The sequence below is a fragment of the Dermacentor andersoni genome, chromosome 9 (genome assembly GCF_023375885.2).
Source record: "Dermacentor andersoni chromosome 9, qqDerAnde1_hic_scaffold, whole genome shotgun sequence".
NCBI classification, from domain to species: Eukaryota; Metazoa; Arthropoda; class Arachnida; order Ixodida; family Ixodidae; genus Dermacentor; species Dermacentor andersoni.
Window position 1 is genome coordinate 66,307,501 of NC_092822.1, and position 15,489 is coordinate 66,322,989.

The 15,489-nt window shown below is 50.8% G+C and overlaps 1 protein-coding gene across 7 annotated transcripts in view; it reads right to left on the reverse strand.

The window, feature by feature from the left end:
* Positions 1-15,489, reverse strand: part of LOC126528194 (uncharacterized) — a 322,242-nt gene that overhangs the window by 47,953 nt on the left and 258,800 nt on the right. For all 7 annotated transcript variants that reach the window (XM_050176073.3, XM_050176074.3, XM_050176078.3 and 4 more), the window contains 8 exons: positions 12,884-12,926; positions 11,807-11,825; positions 10,467-10,726; positions 7,982-8,513; positions 6,344-6,530; positions 4,897-5,253; positions 2,857-3,054; positions 1,728-1,928 (listed from right to left, as the gene is read on the reverse strand). In XM_050176073.3, coding sequence (XP_050032030.1) covers positions 1,728-1,928; positions 2,857-3,054; positions 4,897-5,253; positions 6,344-6,530; positions 7,982-8,513; positions 10,467-10,726; positions 11,807-11,825; positions 12,884-12,926 — 1,797 coding nt within the window. The remainder of the gene's footprint in view (positions 1-1,727; positions 1,929-2,856; positions 3,055-4,896; positions 5,254-6,343; positions 6,531-7,981; positions 8,514-10,466; positions 10,727-11,806; positions 11,826-12,883; positions 12,927-15,489) is intronic.

The following is a 15,489-nucleotide window of genomic DNA, read 5'->3' on the forward strand; positions in this document are numbered from 1 at the left end:
ATACCAATCAGATTTTTTCTTGGAACACAGTCAAAGAAAGACCGAAGAACATTAGAGCAATGCTCAGTCAGTTTATAGTGGTATATATCATCCTTTCAAAACTCTGTCTCCATTCCTTCGTTGGAAGAAGGTTGAATAACGCGGGTGAAAACGAAAACAAAACGTATTTGCCTCTCTTTTAATTTCGTGCCGGAAACCTGAGCGCCTGTACGACAGTGTCACGTCACAGATCTCAAAGCATTTTCTTGTACGAGGCCGTTTTTGACGAAGCAGAAGTTCTTGAAGCTCTCCAGATTAAGTACAAGGGCTCAACCTGCGGAATAGGATGTAGTCCTATACAGGTATACCAGAGTAGACATCAGCGTAGACGTCAGTTAACTATCAGACATACGAGAGCAGACGCAGTTAAAGTGCATTAGTCCAAGCGAGCTGGTGCGGGAAATTCAAGTAGGCGTCGCCACCTTATTTCCCTTCGTATTGCGACAGCAGTTATATGGACACTCCAGGCGCATTTCTGTCGTCGCCGTCGTCGTGATGTTCCGTATAAAGTCCAAGGAAGATAAGATCGTCGCCGTTTCCCCGTTCTCTGGCTTACAGAGCCTTCTCTCTCACCGTAAGAGCGGCCGCTTTCGTATTGCAGAGGTGAGGTTTAATATGACATCGTATTACATTTTTCTTGCGTAAATTGAACCACTGTAGTGCTTGGTTTAACTCTGACAACAAATCCCACAAGTCGTTTGGAGCACTGCCGAAGGTACGAGTCGTAGACAGGTAATATCCTTGCGCAGCAGAATGTAATTACGGGCGTGACTGTCTCATTAATGGTGGCATTAGAGAGTTTAGTGTTTGCTTGATACTAGACACGTTATAGCGATAACGTATGCTGGGGTCCTTGCGCTTCCGTGTCGTATACTGCAAATTCAGCAGCTGCTGAGCAATCGACGCGGCGCGGATGAACACGCATCGAGGAGCATTCGGCCTGTCTATTGGCTAAGGAGTCATGCAGCTACCGCAGTGCTGCAAACGGCTTGTGAGACGGAGTGTACGCACACGCTCACGCCAGACACGCATGGCGGGGGTGTGCGTATGGAAGCTTCCTGTGACAACATTGCGTGCGACGCTCTCTGGAGGAGTAGACAATGAAGGAGAAAAGTAGATAGGTAAATCTGCTTTTTTAAATGTAATTTCGCCTTCATATTTATCCGAATACTGAATAACGGAGTATTCATTCGTTTTCATTTTTACGGTTTTCTATATACTATAGATTGTCGTCGCCAGCGACTGCTTTCCTCCGAGTAACAGAAATATCTCTCTGAAGACTGCTTTCGTGGGCTGCATGTTCTGGAAGCAATCACAAGAAGCCGAAAACGTGTCGCGGACGTTATGTTTTGCACATCGCGTATTCCGGTAATTATTACCATTATATTACCTGCGCGTCTGCCTGCAACCCCGCCATTCTGGGCCTCATTCCCCATCGTGGGTACGTGGCATCATCATCATCATCATCATCATCGTCATCATCATCAGCCTGGTTATGCCCACTGCAGGGCAAAGGCCTCTCCCATACTTTTCCAACTACCCCGGTCATGTACTAATTGTGGCCATGTTGTCCCTGCAAACTTCTTAATCTCATCCGCCCACCTAACTTTCTGCCGCCCTCTGCTACGCTTTCCGCACTACGTGGCATGCTTCATCCCAATTCATCGTCGTCATCGTCACGCGCTCACCTTGAGCTTGGTCTCGAGCATGGCGTATCGGGCGGCCGGCGGCGGCGGCTCCGGGGCCACCTCGGCCATGGCGGCCGCACCGAAGGGACCCGCGTACGCCCCGCCCGCCGCCGCCGCCGCTGGGGGAGGGTACTCGCGATGCGCCGCCTGCAGGGCGCAGTCCGAGTAGCGCATCGGCTCCAGCTTGGGCTCCTGCTTCACCTGCAAGAAGTGCACGCACGCGTCACCCTCCCTCCCTGCTCGTGATCGTGTCGTAGATCGTATCATGCTTTCGTTCACGCTCTCGCGGGAGAAGGCTCGTCAAGTCCGGTACCAGCACGTGGCCATATAGAGTATTTGGGCGATCTGGTGTTGTTGCCTGGTGCGACAGCGCAGACGACGCAGATAACGAAAGCGATAGAAGCACAGACGGTTGTCTTGTCTTGCAGTTGTCCTCTGTCTCTGCTCCGACACACGGCGCGGACAGGAAGGTAAGCCTAAAGCCGGACGGCCGCGCGAGCAAGCATATAAGCATGTGACGTGCATCTGTAATAACTTCATGACAGGACGGTGCCACAGCGTAGTGGGGCGTGATATATTATTACGGCGACAAAGTCACGGGGACAACAACTTGGCTACAGTCCGTTAGAAAGCTACGGCTCTGCATAATGGACGGCAGTGCACAATCGGACGAACCACTCTCAGCAGATGCGAGTAGAATTAACCGTGTATGCCGACGCAGCAAGCAGGTTTCCGCAAAGGCTAGCGCTTAAATTCAATCTCGACCTTATTTCACGTCTGTGCACAATTTATAGTTCCGACAGGGGTTGATCTCACTTGCACTCAAGGCCATAAAGAGAGAGGGAGAGGGAGGGAGAGAGAGAGAAAACAGACACTATAGTAAAAAGAGATCGCGCGACAGTGCGTGTGTACGTTTGCGCACACGTGAAATAAGGATCACTTGGAAGTCCGCCGCCAGTCTTTGTCCCACACTATTTGCTGCGCTGCTATATGCAGTGAAAAATGAAGCACCGACTTGCCCGCACGGCCAACCCGGTGAGCAGAACGCTATATATGTCCCAAATGTCCAGCGGACGCTGCGGCGCGTCTTAGCTGTGAATGAGCTGAGGGGCATCAGGGCCGCACTCACTTGCACGTGCGGCATTCCACCGCCGCCGAACATGTGCGGGGGTCCCGGCGATGCCAGCGGAGGTCCCCGGGGCGCGACGACGCCGGTGGGCGGACTGCGCGACGCTCGCCCGCTGGCGGCGCCGCTGACTCCCGCGCCTCCTCCTCCGCCATTGCTGCTCGCTCGGCGGCAGCAGTCCTCGCGGCTAACTTCCTCCACCTGGGACAACGAAGATGATGCCACGATTGCAAGAAGGATGCGCATACACATCGGTGGTCTCGTCCGTCTCATGTTAGCAACTCAGTGCCCTATCTGTCTGCTCCGTCGTTAAAGTTTCTTGAAACCCCGGAACCTGCTTACGCCCATGATATAAGCGGCCAGGGTGAAAAATCTGTGTGTAGACAGCCTTGGTGTGTCGACGCGGTGACGAACATTCAAGTAAGCCTCGTATCGCAAGTTGGAAAACGCAGCCCATAGTATAGGACGGCTAGCTGCGACACTGCCTCCAAGATCTCCTTTGCGGAGCAGCGCCACGCCACAGATCTTGGAGGCCCGCGCCTGCGCTGACGAGTTGTGTCGCGCCAGCTAGGCGTTAGCGCGATGCTGCATGCCAAGTGGCCAGGCAAAAAAAAAAAAAAGAAACAAGAAAAGAGAAGAAGGAAAGAAGAAGAAAGAGGAGCTGGAAGCCACACCGCACCATCGTCGTACAATTTTAGTGATTACTTACTGAACATAAGACATTTGCGAACAAGTTAAGGCACGGTGGTAGAAATGCGAAAATGGCTTTTCGTTGCGTGAAACTCGTAGTTTGCTTTCGTTATGGGCAGATAGGGGTGAAAATTTTTTTGCGTTTTATGCCTTGCGACTCATTTGCTGTGCAATTTTGCTCTAGGTGATTGAAACCTGCTTGTACTCCATTTGAAGCTCATCCTCGACTCGGTCGAGTTATCAAGGTTTGTGGTGCACAGGCAAGCTGAAGGACCAACAAACCGACAAAACGAACGCAATAATCGGACTCCTCCAACCTTCGACTGAGGAAGACGCAGAGCTGCGCTTCAACAATGCTCCTCGGCGATTCCTACAACAAGGAGTCGCTTGAGAAGTATACCTGCGCCAAACGCATTCGGGCATACGGTGAGCGTTATCCCAAGAATCGCCGAGTGTTATCAAGAGAAGCGGCCACTTCTGCGAGAGGCAGCGTGACCGTTTAACTTTTTGCAGCCAAGGAACAGTACCGAGTGTTAAACGTCCTGCAATACAGGAGGGCGTCTGTTTTCTCATTTCAATTTGAATGACCTTATGCGAAATCCCGCTCCGCGTGGAAGCCGGTGCTATGGGGAACATTTTCTATGCAGCTAGTCACCAAGCATCGTTTGGTGTTATTCAAAGCGTTGCCAGACGGACGAACATGTTTGGGCAAGGCGAGCAATTGTGTCTAACGCTAGGCCGTGGGTGGCGACAGCAGCTAGGCGAAGACGACGGCGACAGCAACGACGATAGCACATAGGCAATAGAATCAGGGCTATTTCTTGTACGTCAGTGAAGAAACGTTACAATCTGCTACATTAAGACATATGGGTCAATCCCGGAGGTGGCTTAGCGTATAGGTAGCGCTAGCTCCTACGGGGCATGGAGTGGAGAACTTGTGCGCCAGTCTTGAAGGAGGTAAACCATAACGCAGCTTGAAGCGCACCAAACACACGTCTAAACGGGCTGACTATCACGAGGGAAGAATGGGAGAAACTGGTGCGCTCGCACTTTTAACAAGCGACTCCTTGCTATGAGACGTGACGCGCGCGATAGACAGTGGTAAGGTTTTACTACCACTCACGCGTTTCATTCCCGAGTCTGCGACCGGACGGAAATTGTCTCGTGCTTCGAGAACTAGCTATTTGGCATTGGCACGGGGAGACGTGTGTGTATGCGACTGTGGCGTAACGGTTAGAACATCCGGCCATTCTTTAGTGCAAGACAGGAGCCTACCCCGAAAGCGTCGGAATGAATGTGAACGAACATATGCTTGGCGCTAAAACAAGGCGGAAGTGGCGTCGACCAGCTCACCTTGAACCGCTGTTGGTCGACGACGGAGTGTATGGAGGCGCACTCCTCCTCGATCTTGAGCAGGCTGCCGACGTCGTACGCCTCGCCCGGCCGACCGGTCCGCGTCGCCGCGTCGGGCCTTGTGACGGCCGCCGGTGCGCCGTACGGCGGTGCCGCGGAGGAGGACGGCCCCATGGCGCCGAAGGCACCCGGCGCGGAGGGGCTCGAGCACGAGGACTGCGACGAACCGACCGTGGCCGTGGTGCTCGCCACGTCCGGCGTGCCCGGACAGTGGGTCGACGACGTCGAGGAGACCGACGACGAAGAGGAGGAGGAGGAGAGCGACGGCGGCGCTGGCGTCGAGGACGCGAACGCCATCTGGCGGAGGCGGGGAAGGAAGGTTGAATTGCGCGGACGTGTGGTTGTGAGGGACACTGAAGAGTCAAGCTAAGACTGCGTTAGGAAAATTACGTTTCTGCAGCGGGCGGCAACACAGCCGCTGTTGCAGTGAGAGAAGGTTCGTTGAGCCAGGAGAGAGACGGCAGAACGAAAGACGGGTGGCGGGGCGACCCTCACGTTTCCGCCTGAGCTCGTTCTGACGTCGTGAATTTTAATAGGAACTACTAAGGTCTAGTGCTTATCAACAAGTAAGGACTACGTGACACGCTCAAAGAACCATATATTGAATGTAGGCTGCTCCGGCAGCGTGTCTTCTGCAGGAGCGGATCAAATACAGGACATGATACGGACATCCTCGCCTCACTGATGTGGCGACACTGAGGTTTGGTCGCGGAACGCATCAAACGGGGAAATTTGGCTTTTTTTGTTTCTCCACTATAGTAACCGACATTTTTCTGGCATTGACAAAAAAAAAAAAAAAGAACTGCTTTTGAGACGATGCGTTACTTTTGCCTTAAAGGGACAGTAACGAGAAAAATTATTTGTTCTGTATCAGTAAATTACCCATCCACAATACCAAAAAAGGAAACCGCCACTCGTATCACGATAAGATGCGTAATAACAATAAGACGAGTGGCGCCGCCTCCTTAAGGTTTAGCCCCCATCAGCTTGCTGTGACGTCAGGGATTTTGACAACGTTTTCTAGGACCTAGTTAATTCTTTAGCAGCAAATCGTGTTAAAGAGGTACCAGTGATCGAACACGGCAAATTTCGGGAACTTTTGTTGAGTCAACGTGGCCTAAACACGAAGACATACTTTGAAATCAGTGACGTCACAGAGACGTCCCGGAGTTGGGGATTAGGCGTGAAATCGAAAAACTTAATCTTTTACCTCAATTTTCGCTTCTAACAATCAACCTATCATTTCGAAATTAAGGACAACAGACTTTCAAAGAACATTATCCGTCTGAAATGATTTGGCGTTTTGCTTTAGTGTCTTTCACTGATTCAATGTCGCTTTCTAGTGTGTCTGTAGTAATTTAGAAGCGTTCCTCCGAGGGCCACGTACCTGGCCGGCTTCGGGCGTGGAAACCCTAGCGCCCCGCTCCGCGTGGTGGTTGTCTTCGTCGGCGGTGTCCTTGGCAGCGTCCCGGTGGCGACCTGATGCCGCAATGGGCGGCGTGAGGCCGTCGCCGGTGCTGCTGTCGGCTCGGCTCATCTCCGTGTCCATAGACTCTTCGTGTTCTCTCGCCACCCTGTTCCCAAAGGGAGAGAGAGAAGGCGGGAGAAAGAGATCAGCGGTGCCTTTTTTAATCAGTGGTCTTCTAGTGCGTGCATCCACAGATGTCTTTCGAGTGACTCGATCTGTTCAATAAGGGTAGTCTTATGACTGGTGCCAAGCTGATGTTACGCATAAAAAAGGAGTGGACCAGAAGTCCTGCCTCATTGAACACGGTTGCCGTAAAAACATGAAATGCCCTAACATAATGCCCGACGGGAGCCTTTATGGGTTAAATAAATGATGATAATGATGAACATAGTTCTAGGTCGGGGAGATTCATGCGCGGGAGAATCATGAACTTCCGTAACCCATTAATGAAGTGAGCTAAACAGCACAACTGAACGACGACAAAAAAGCAAATACGCTCGGCAAGTGCTTGAAATGTTAACGTGCTCGCTTGCGGAAACACATAAATTCTGTTAATGTTCTCGTTACAACAGCAAGAGTTACGGTAGCATCGGTGCTACTGGTTATGGGGAGAAGCTCGCTACCTGAAGCGGGCTTCTCCTCATCGTGACCATCGTTGTGGAGAAGCCAGAGACGACGAACACGTTTCAATGGGCTGTGCAAGCAGAGACAGCTTAGAAGCCATGCAGGCTGGTGCATCTAACAATGATGGGTAGAACCGCCATTCAGCAACTTGCCATCGCTTATCCGAGGTTGTAAACCGTAGCTTCAAACTCCTAAGCAAACAACACTGGCGGCACAGTTCGTTTTGCAAACTCTTACTAGCCGAGAAATAAATAGACTTTAGCATTCCGCTAGCGCTTTTCCGCTACCCCAACTATTTCGGCAACCTCACAGGTTTCCATTTGCTAGCTAAGGCACAACGCTCATGGACACGGTGTTTCTTAGCTTAGGCTACCGCGCGCATAGCTGTCGAATGGTGGAGATGGTAAGGGGGTTAACGTCAGAACCCGAAAGCGGCTCGGTCCACTTGTCTAAAGACGTCACAGTACGAGCTCTTCGATCATACCACTTCCGGAAGTCTGCTTTGAACTCAATGTGTGGCCTGTTTATCGTAAGTTAATTGACTGACCAGCGAGTTAATTCACCAGTAAACAGCAAGACGAAACTTCTCTGCGATGTGTTATCGCCTGCCATTTGAAAAAAGTGCTCCAAACCACAAATGCCACCTAAAAATGTTGCTGGTGATAAATTGTCTGTTTGATTTTGCTTAATATGCGTTAGTGTTCAATTTTTCTGCTGTACTGGTGCGGAAGGTTGCGTTTTATGGTAAATTTTGTTGTTTGTAGGTGACACGACGATCATCAACCCCCCCCCCCCCCCTCCTTCCCCGCACTCTTCACCAATTATCGTGTCCCGATTTCGAAACATCAGACCCACGAGAAATTCCGCAAATGGTACAATCTAAGATCTCTGCGGCACGCCGCGTCACTGTGGACGTCCCGTTGCGCGACCGACCTTGGCGTCGACGCGGCCGGCTGGTCGGGGCTCGAGTCCGGCGGCGACAGGGGCGAGCGCATGGGCGATCCCCCGGGCACGCTTCCGTTGGAGGAGGACGAGGCGCTCAGCGTGACCACGTCCTTCCACGAGTTGGCCACGGACTCGCTGGTGGCCCGGTGGTGCTGGTCGCCGGGCGACCCCTTGCTGTCGCTCTTCTTGTCGAACAGGTTCTCGAACATGGGCTGCACGTCGCCGCACGGCGGCTCCTCGTCCGCCTGCGCCAGCAGCCCACCCGTCAGACTGCGCAGCGCCGCCTCGGCCTCCAAGATGCGCCGAACGTCTTCGTCTTCGGCTGCGGCTCCTCCTCCGGCGCCGGCCGCTGCTGGCTGTGCTGGCTGCGCTTGGCCGCCGCCGGCGCTGCTGCTGACGTTGCTCGAGGAGCTGACGGCGCCGCACCCGGTTCCGGTTCCGTTGGCGCTTCCGCCTGCTGCACCGCCGTTGGCGCCACTTCCGTCCGCGCAGACCGTGGAGGAAGTGACGACGTCGGAACCTGGGGAAAGGGAAGAAGTCGGGGAAGCGATGAAGAATGGACCAAGAGGTTAAGGACAATGGGGAGCTATTAGGGAGAGCGATCCCACAGCGATGCAGGGGAAAAGCAAGCTATATATATATATATATATATATATATATATATATATATATATATATATATATATATATATATATATATATATATAAAAGAGAACATATAGTTTAACAAGGAAACACGCAAACGTGCAAATAATGTTCGGAATGAGTACCTAACAAAGAACATACAAGAAGAACTTAGAAACGCTGAATCTCGGGAGTAGAACAACGAAGCGAAGTCACAGCGTTCGGTTCTTCGTCACTTTTTCGTGTTTGTTTGTTTGAAGGCTTAACTTCCTGCTTAACGTATGCGACGGCGGTGGTTGTGGCGGTTATGTAGGCGGTGATATTAGTTTGCGCATTGTTAGCTTGGCAGTCAGGGCGAGCACTTGCTCTGCCCGAATGCCGCTTTGCGGAACATGAAACGCTCTAGCACTCTTCCCCCGAACTTTGTGTTACGCAGCAATGTAGGAAATACCCGAGACTTTCTTTCGTACGAGTACTATTCGCAGTCCTCCCCCGAAGCTTAGATCTTGCGCGAACGCATGATAAAGTCTTGTCTCAAGTTCTTCAAATACTTTTCTGCGTTGTAGCATCGGCAGTACAAGATACAGTACCACGCGTCGCCTAATTCATAGCATTCCACGTGGACCCCAGTCTTAAATGCCAAAGCTGGAGTGTATGCAGAGTCTGTCTTGATTGCATCCAACAAGACGTGCTGCGCCATTCTGCATGACATAAGCGACCGGCCACATTTCAATCCTCCATTCACCAACATCACTCGCGGCATTGGCGTAGCCAAAGTCACAACCATTGCATTTTAATACGACCATGTCACTTCGGAGGATCTTTCGAGAGAAAAGCAATACAAAAGAAAGAAGCGTTGAAACGCATGTCAAAACCCAAAACTTCGAGAGGAGAACAGTAGCGGTCATGCTGTTTAACTTCCGCCAAGGAAATAGTACAACTCAACACCCTGCGTAGATGTTTTCGCATTTTGGAGTAAAGCTCTGACAGTCTGCTCCTTTACCTTTTGTCCAATTTACTGTCAACAATTGCTGGCGGCGCCAGAAAACCAACCTGTTTCAACCCAGTGTGATAGCCGAGTGGGAGCTACGAAGGCGCGTTCAAGTGCTCGAGACTACGTCGCCAGGCGCTACGAAACCGCTGCGGAGCTTTGCCGGATGCTCAGTCCGCTACGGGCGACTGCGCAGGGACGTCGCGAAGCGGTATGTCGATCTATCCCGCAGTTCCTGCCATTAGCTCGTTGCGCCCGGTTTAATTTCGGCTAGTTAACGCCACAAGTGTTGCAGAACCTGATGTCACGAAGATACGACGAAAGTGCCGTTACACATACGGTGCAGAAAAAAAAAGATACGTTACAAAGACGGAACGACGAAATATACTTCTATGAACATTTTCGAGATACAAGATTATTACACCTGTTGAAGCTTTCACAAGTTACTAGGCAAATGTTGCTCAACGTGGCGAGCAACAACGAAGCGTAGACGTCGCCATCTACTCTTTCCTGGTTCACTGTGCTTCTTTGCTCACAAGCATGCAGCTTATCAATAACTTTACCATCTCGTCGCTCCGGCTACCTTATCTGGCCCCAACATCGATTTCTCTCCTTTGGTATCCGCTGCGTCACTTTTGCGTCACCTTTTATCGGTTATGAGCGATACGTTGGCCCGTTCCAACTCCAACTGCTCATCTTAAAACGAGAGGTCCCGTCTATCATCTATTAACATCTGATGAACCTCAATGCTGTATTTATTTCTCTACCTCCATCGCTACGTTCTGCAGTGGACCGCTGCCATAGTTTCAAATTCCCGTCTTTGAGTTCAATATAGAAGGAAATGCAAGAGATACCTACCGAGTTCGTCGTGTGGTGTTACTGTCCTGGAGACCGGCGGGCTGGGCGCGTGGGGTGGTGGTTGCTGGGCCGCCGCCGGCGCAGTGGGGTTAGCGCCGGTGCCGGTAGGGGTGCTGGCGGCGGCGGGAACGTTGGGTCCCGGCGGTGGTTCGGCCTTCAGCCGCGAGAGGGCGGCCTCATCGTCGCAGCGCCGCGCAGCGCTCCGCTTGGCGCCAGCAGCAGCTGCGGTGGCGCCCTCGTCGTACTCGGCCCTGCGCTTTCTGCGCGCATGCGCACAACGCGGAATCAGCAACGCGCACGGCGTCACGCGACGAACTCAATTACACTAGACAGCTACATACTCGGTGAACCGAATTCAGTAGAAGCTCGACGCTCGAAACCGCACTGCATCTGCCCTCTGTGCCTTCTCGCTCCAAAAGATACCCTCCCCAAGTGCAATGCGCACGCACATTGCACTAAACGGACGCGCTGACGCACGGCAGCGCTACGCCTGAATAGCGTCGGAGAATGCGCATCACGTGGCTGCGGCCTTACAACATGTGGCTGCTGCCTTACAACATGTGCCAGGAAACGCTATTGTTCGCCGCTCGTTATTGCTTCCAACGATGCGTTTTGCTGGCCAGGTTACAAAAGGGCTGAATGTGTTCTCTGTGCGCTCTATTCAAAACGATTGACTTCGTCCCGACGCTTCGTAAGTTTTCTTTAGATGGCCTAAAAGCCGTAGGAATAACATTACAGACTTATCTAAATCAGACGAGTAAAAAAATAAAAGTAAGAAATAGCTGCCAAGCTTGTCAAGAATATGGTAACTAGGGTTGTGTTGCAATTCTGGCCAGCACTGGAGACTGTCTACACCTTAACAGCTAAAGAGACAGCTACGAGCACCAGGGATAGTACGTATCTGGGACAGGGCCGTGCGACCTGACGCCATCCCGCGTCGACAAGAAAGAAAGGAAAACATGTTATCGCTCTATTCTAACTTTTTATCTTTTTCGTGTGCGAACTTATAAAAAGAAACACTAAGTATAGCTTACAATGAGTGCATGAGATATCGTGACTACGTTTTCTTGTGCGCAGGCAATTTTCCTGCCGAGTTTTCAAGCCATCTGCTGAACCACCATCTTGTTTGCACAGCAAAGTAAGCCTGCGTCAGTTTGGACTTGGATGCTGTCTTTGCAAAGCTGTCTTTTTTCTTTTCTTGCTGGCTTCGTCAGAACTGGAATGATACTTAATATGACCGCTGTGGGCTTAGCTGCGTATTTATCCGTCTATACTGCTAGTATCGGACCACAGCCCAGATTGTTTTTCGAGGAACGTGTGCACAATTTAAGGTTACTCACCTGCTTGTCTCTTGAGCCGCTGTTTCCGAAGGGATTGCAAAACAAGAGGACAGGGATCGGAAGAGGTTTTTAAAAACTTGATTAGGCGAGGTTGTCAACGTACATAGCACCCGGGGGGGGGGGGGGGGGTTATTCTGTAAGTGTCCACCTAGTGGACATGTCCATTTCGTCTGCCACTGACGTTCTGATTGGCTGGGCGGGGGTAAGCGTCAGAAGAAGACCAGCCAATCAGTACTTTAGTAGCAGACGAAATGAACATGTCCACTAGGCGGACACTTGCATAACACTGCCCCCACCCCCTTCTGCAGTAATACTTAAACAGAGACAAATTATATCAGTCGCATGCAGAACACTACGCATGCGATTCACAATTAAAGCCTAATAGGGGTGTGCGGATAGCGATCTCCGAGACGGAATCAAATACCAATCTTGTCAGAAGCGAATCGAATCAAATGTCGGACACTTTTCGAATAGGTTTCGAATAATGAGCGGTCGTTTTCACCATTAATATACAATGATCTTCGCATCCTAGTGTGTTGCGCACAACGTTAGCAAGTTTCTGTCACCAGAGTGCACGTTATGACGCATTGTTCGTTAAAAGCAGAAATGGAGAATTATGAGTGGATAAGCAGTTTAGTTACCTACTCAGGGCCCACTGGAGAGTGGGAATTATGGCGGTTCCAAGTCGAATCAACTCAGCGACTTGACGCACTCCCCTCCGTAACATCTCGTGTCTCAAGTTGATGCCGCCGCCACCGGGATTAAATCTGTCGCACTTTTGTCCTAGCTTTATGCTTGACTGCGCACGGTTGGCGATTTAAAATATTCGAAAACGGGTCGAGAAATATTCGTATTCACGAAATTAGAAGGTAACAGCTCCAACAAACAGGACCAAGACGGGAGTAGTTTTGGTTGTTTTTGCTCTTCGGTCGTCGAATTGCCCCGTTGGCTTTGCAGACAAAATAGAATCGCGCTATTCCGAGCCGAATGGGACAATGCTCGATTCGTTGTTCAGAAATTTCGATTATTCGCACACCCCTCATCGCGATCGCTTGGTGGGAGTTCGCCGAAACTTACCGGGTGGTCCTTTACTTCGCGAGACTTTCCGCGACTCCTCAGCCTGAAAAAGACGAAAAAAAGAAGACATGGAAGGAGGGTTTGTGTAAATTAAATTGTGGGCACAATGTAGGGAGAACATCTGAAATGACTCCACAGGCTGTCTTGAGTCAACAATCTTTATGATAGGCTGCCTGTTCCACGAATAGCGTGGAAGAAATTCGTACTCTTGTGACAATCTGTCACTGCAGTCGGCAATCTGTATAGCGTTGATTATCAGCATTGCAAAGGTTGCATCATGTGGCTCTTTTGCACAGGAACCGTTGCTTAGAGACGTGACGTCATCTGCGGAGTGCATCCTGTTCTGAATGTGGCGAAACCTATGTATGTATGTATGTGTGTGTGTGTGTGTGTGTGTGTGTGTGTGTGTATGTATGTATGTATGTATGTATGTATGTATGTATGTATGTATGTATGTATGTATGTATGTATGTGTGTGTGTATGTGTGTATGTATGTATGTATGTATGTATGTATGTATGTATGTATGTATGTATGTATGTATGTATGTATGTATGTATGTATGTATGTATGTATGTATGTATGTATGTACTAGGCGTTCGTGATTGTGATTCACGAGCGTACGAAGGAAATATGAACCTGAGAATGAAGGCAAATCGTAGCCAAATACCAAAGCGCTATGACCGAAAGTAAGAGAAAGAAAATCTCGTGCAGAAAAGAAGTTCCGGGGTGTGCTCTGGAAGCGGTGCAGTGCTGGCAATCTTTAACTGATTAACCTCTATTTTCGATAGCTTTGGAACTCTCCACTACGTAAATTTACTCTGCTTGCGTAAGTCAAAATGGACGGGTTCCTTCGTGGTATATACGTATATGGCGACAAACAGGTAGTCTGGCAAAATATGCGCTGTCGACATTTGCGTTTCTTTTTTTGAAGCATTAGATAACCTTCGTAATCGCGTGAGACATCTTCAGCTGTCTGGTCAGTCTTGCAGATTCAAAAATGAGCTCAGCAGATGAGGACTCTGAAGTAAGAGCCAATCTAAAAGCCGAAGCATCAATCTCCAGCAGATGACGCAGTATGCGTCGTTCCCTTGCTAACCTTCTTAAGCACCCTTCTGACGTACGGCCAAGCCAAAGCAGTTGTGGGATAAGTATAAGGACGACCGCTCTGTTGCCTATGTGGATGCGGCGGCGCAGGTTAACCGAAAATACGTTGTGAGCGTAGTGACCGAGAGCTGCCGCATTTTAAACGCGGGCACAGTCGAGGCCTTCTCCGCCCTTGAGGCGGAGGAGACTGCGATCGCTATGCCATCACGAATGACTTCGTTCACACAATGGTGAGAGATTCAAGAAGCGCGATCATACATTACAGCAACGGCACTGATAACAAAACTAAGCAGCAAATCTTGAACAATTATTACCACACTTTCTATGGAGCGGACAGACTTATCAATCTACTATGGCTCCCCGCCCACTCCGGAAATCCTGGGAACGAGGAAGCGCACCGCATCGCCCGAGGGTTAACAAGCCGGGAGGTGCGCCACTCCGACTCGGATTCTCCGGGTGCGGCGGTGACCGCATATAACGAAATCGCAAACTTGTATAAAGAAACGAGGCGCACTTATTCGGCGCCTCATCAGGACCTCACCAGAGCGCAGGCTACCGTCCTTTCGCCAGCTTCATACAGGCTCTTTTCTGAGCCCACACAGATTGGCGATTATCACCAATGGGAAATTGAACCTCATATGTCGAAATTGTAACCTGAACGAATTGGCAACGCAAGACCACATCCTCTGGGGATGTAGGGATTCACCTCTCCCAAAAACGCTCTTGCCAGGCCCCTCTAAACTTATTTGGGAGGTCTTACTTGGGACTGCCACAGAGCTCGGGGAACAAGTGGAAATTGTCGCTTGGGCCGAAGGGGTCGCCCCCAACAGGGGCCACCCTGAGATCCCGCCATGACTTTTTTCAATAAACATGTTGTAACAACCCGTCCCTAAACGCACTATGACACATCGTGCCTTCACTGCAACACATACTAGTGGGCTGCAGTTTGGCGAGGAGACGCGGTGCCTACGTTTGCGAGCGGTCTTGTCACGTGCCCCCAGTACTTCGAAGGCGCAATCGTTGCTGCCAGCTGGTTTGATGCGCACGACCGCTGAGGTTTGACACTATGGTGCGCACCTCATTATCGTCATAGTCATCCCAGTGAGCGACAAAAGGTTGAACCCTTCGAGCACTCTATATTCCGAAACCTGACTTGGCTTACAGGCCTACAAGAATGCGAGCACTTACGAACAGTGGCGTCATCCACGAACGGAAAAGTAAGCTAACGGACTCCCGAAAAAAAATTGGTGACGTCACATGCGGCATGCGGCTCTCGCCACCACTTGCTCGTAGAGGGCGCGGGAGTCAGCCAGCTCTCGTCAGCACTGCATGCACTGGACACCGGATATGGCCGGAATCGCTACGGTCCTTGGCACAGCGAAAAACGAACACGGTCTGAGAAAGAAGTGGACAACGCGACAGTCGTTGTCGCCTTGACAGGTTTGAGAGGGCGTTTGGAAAGCGGTATGATTAAAGACATCTGCCGGGGGCTAGCTACAA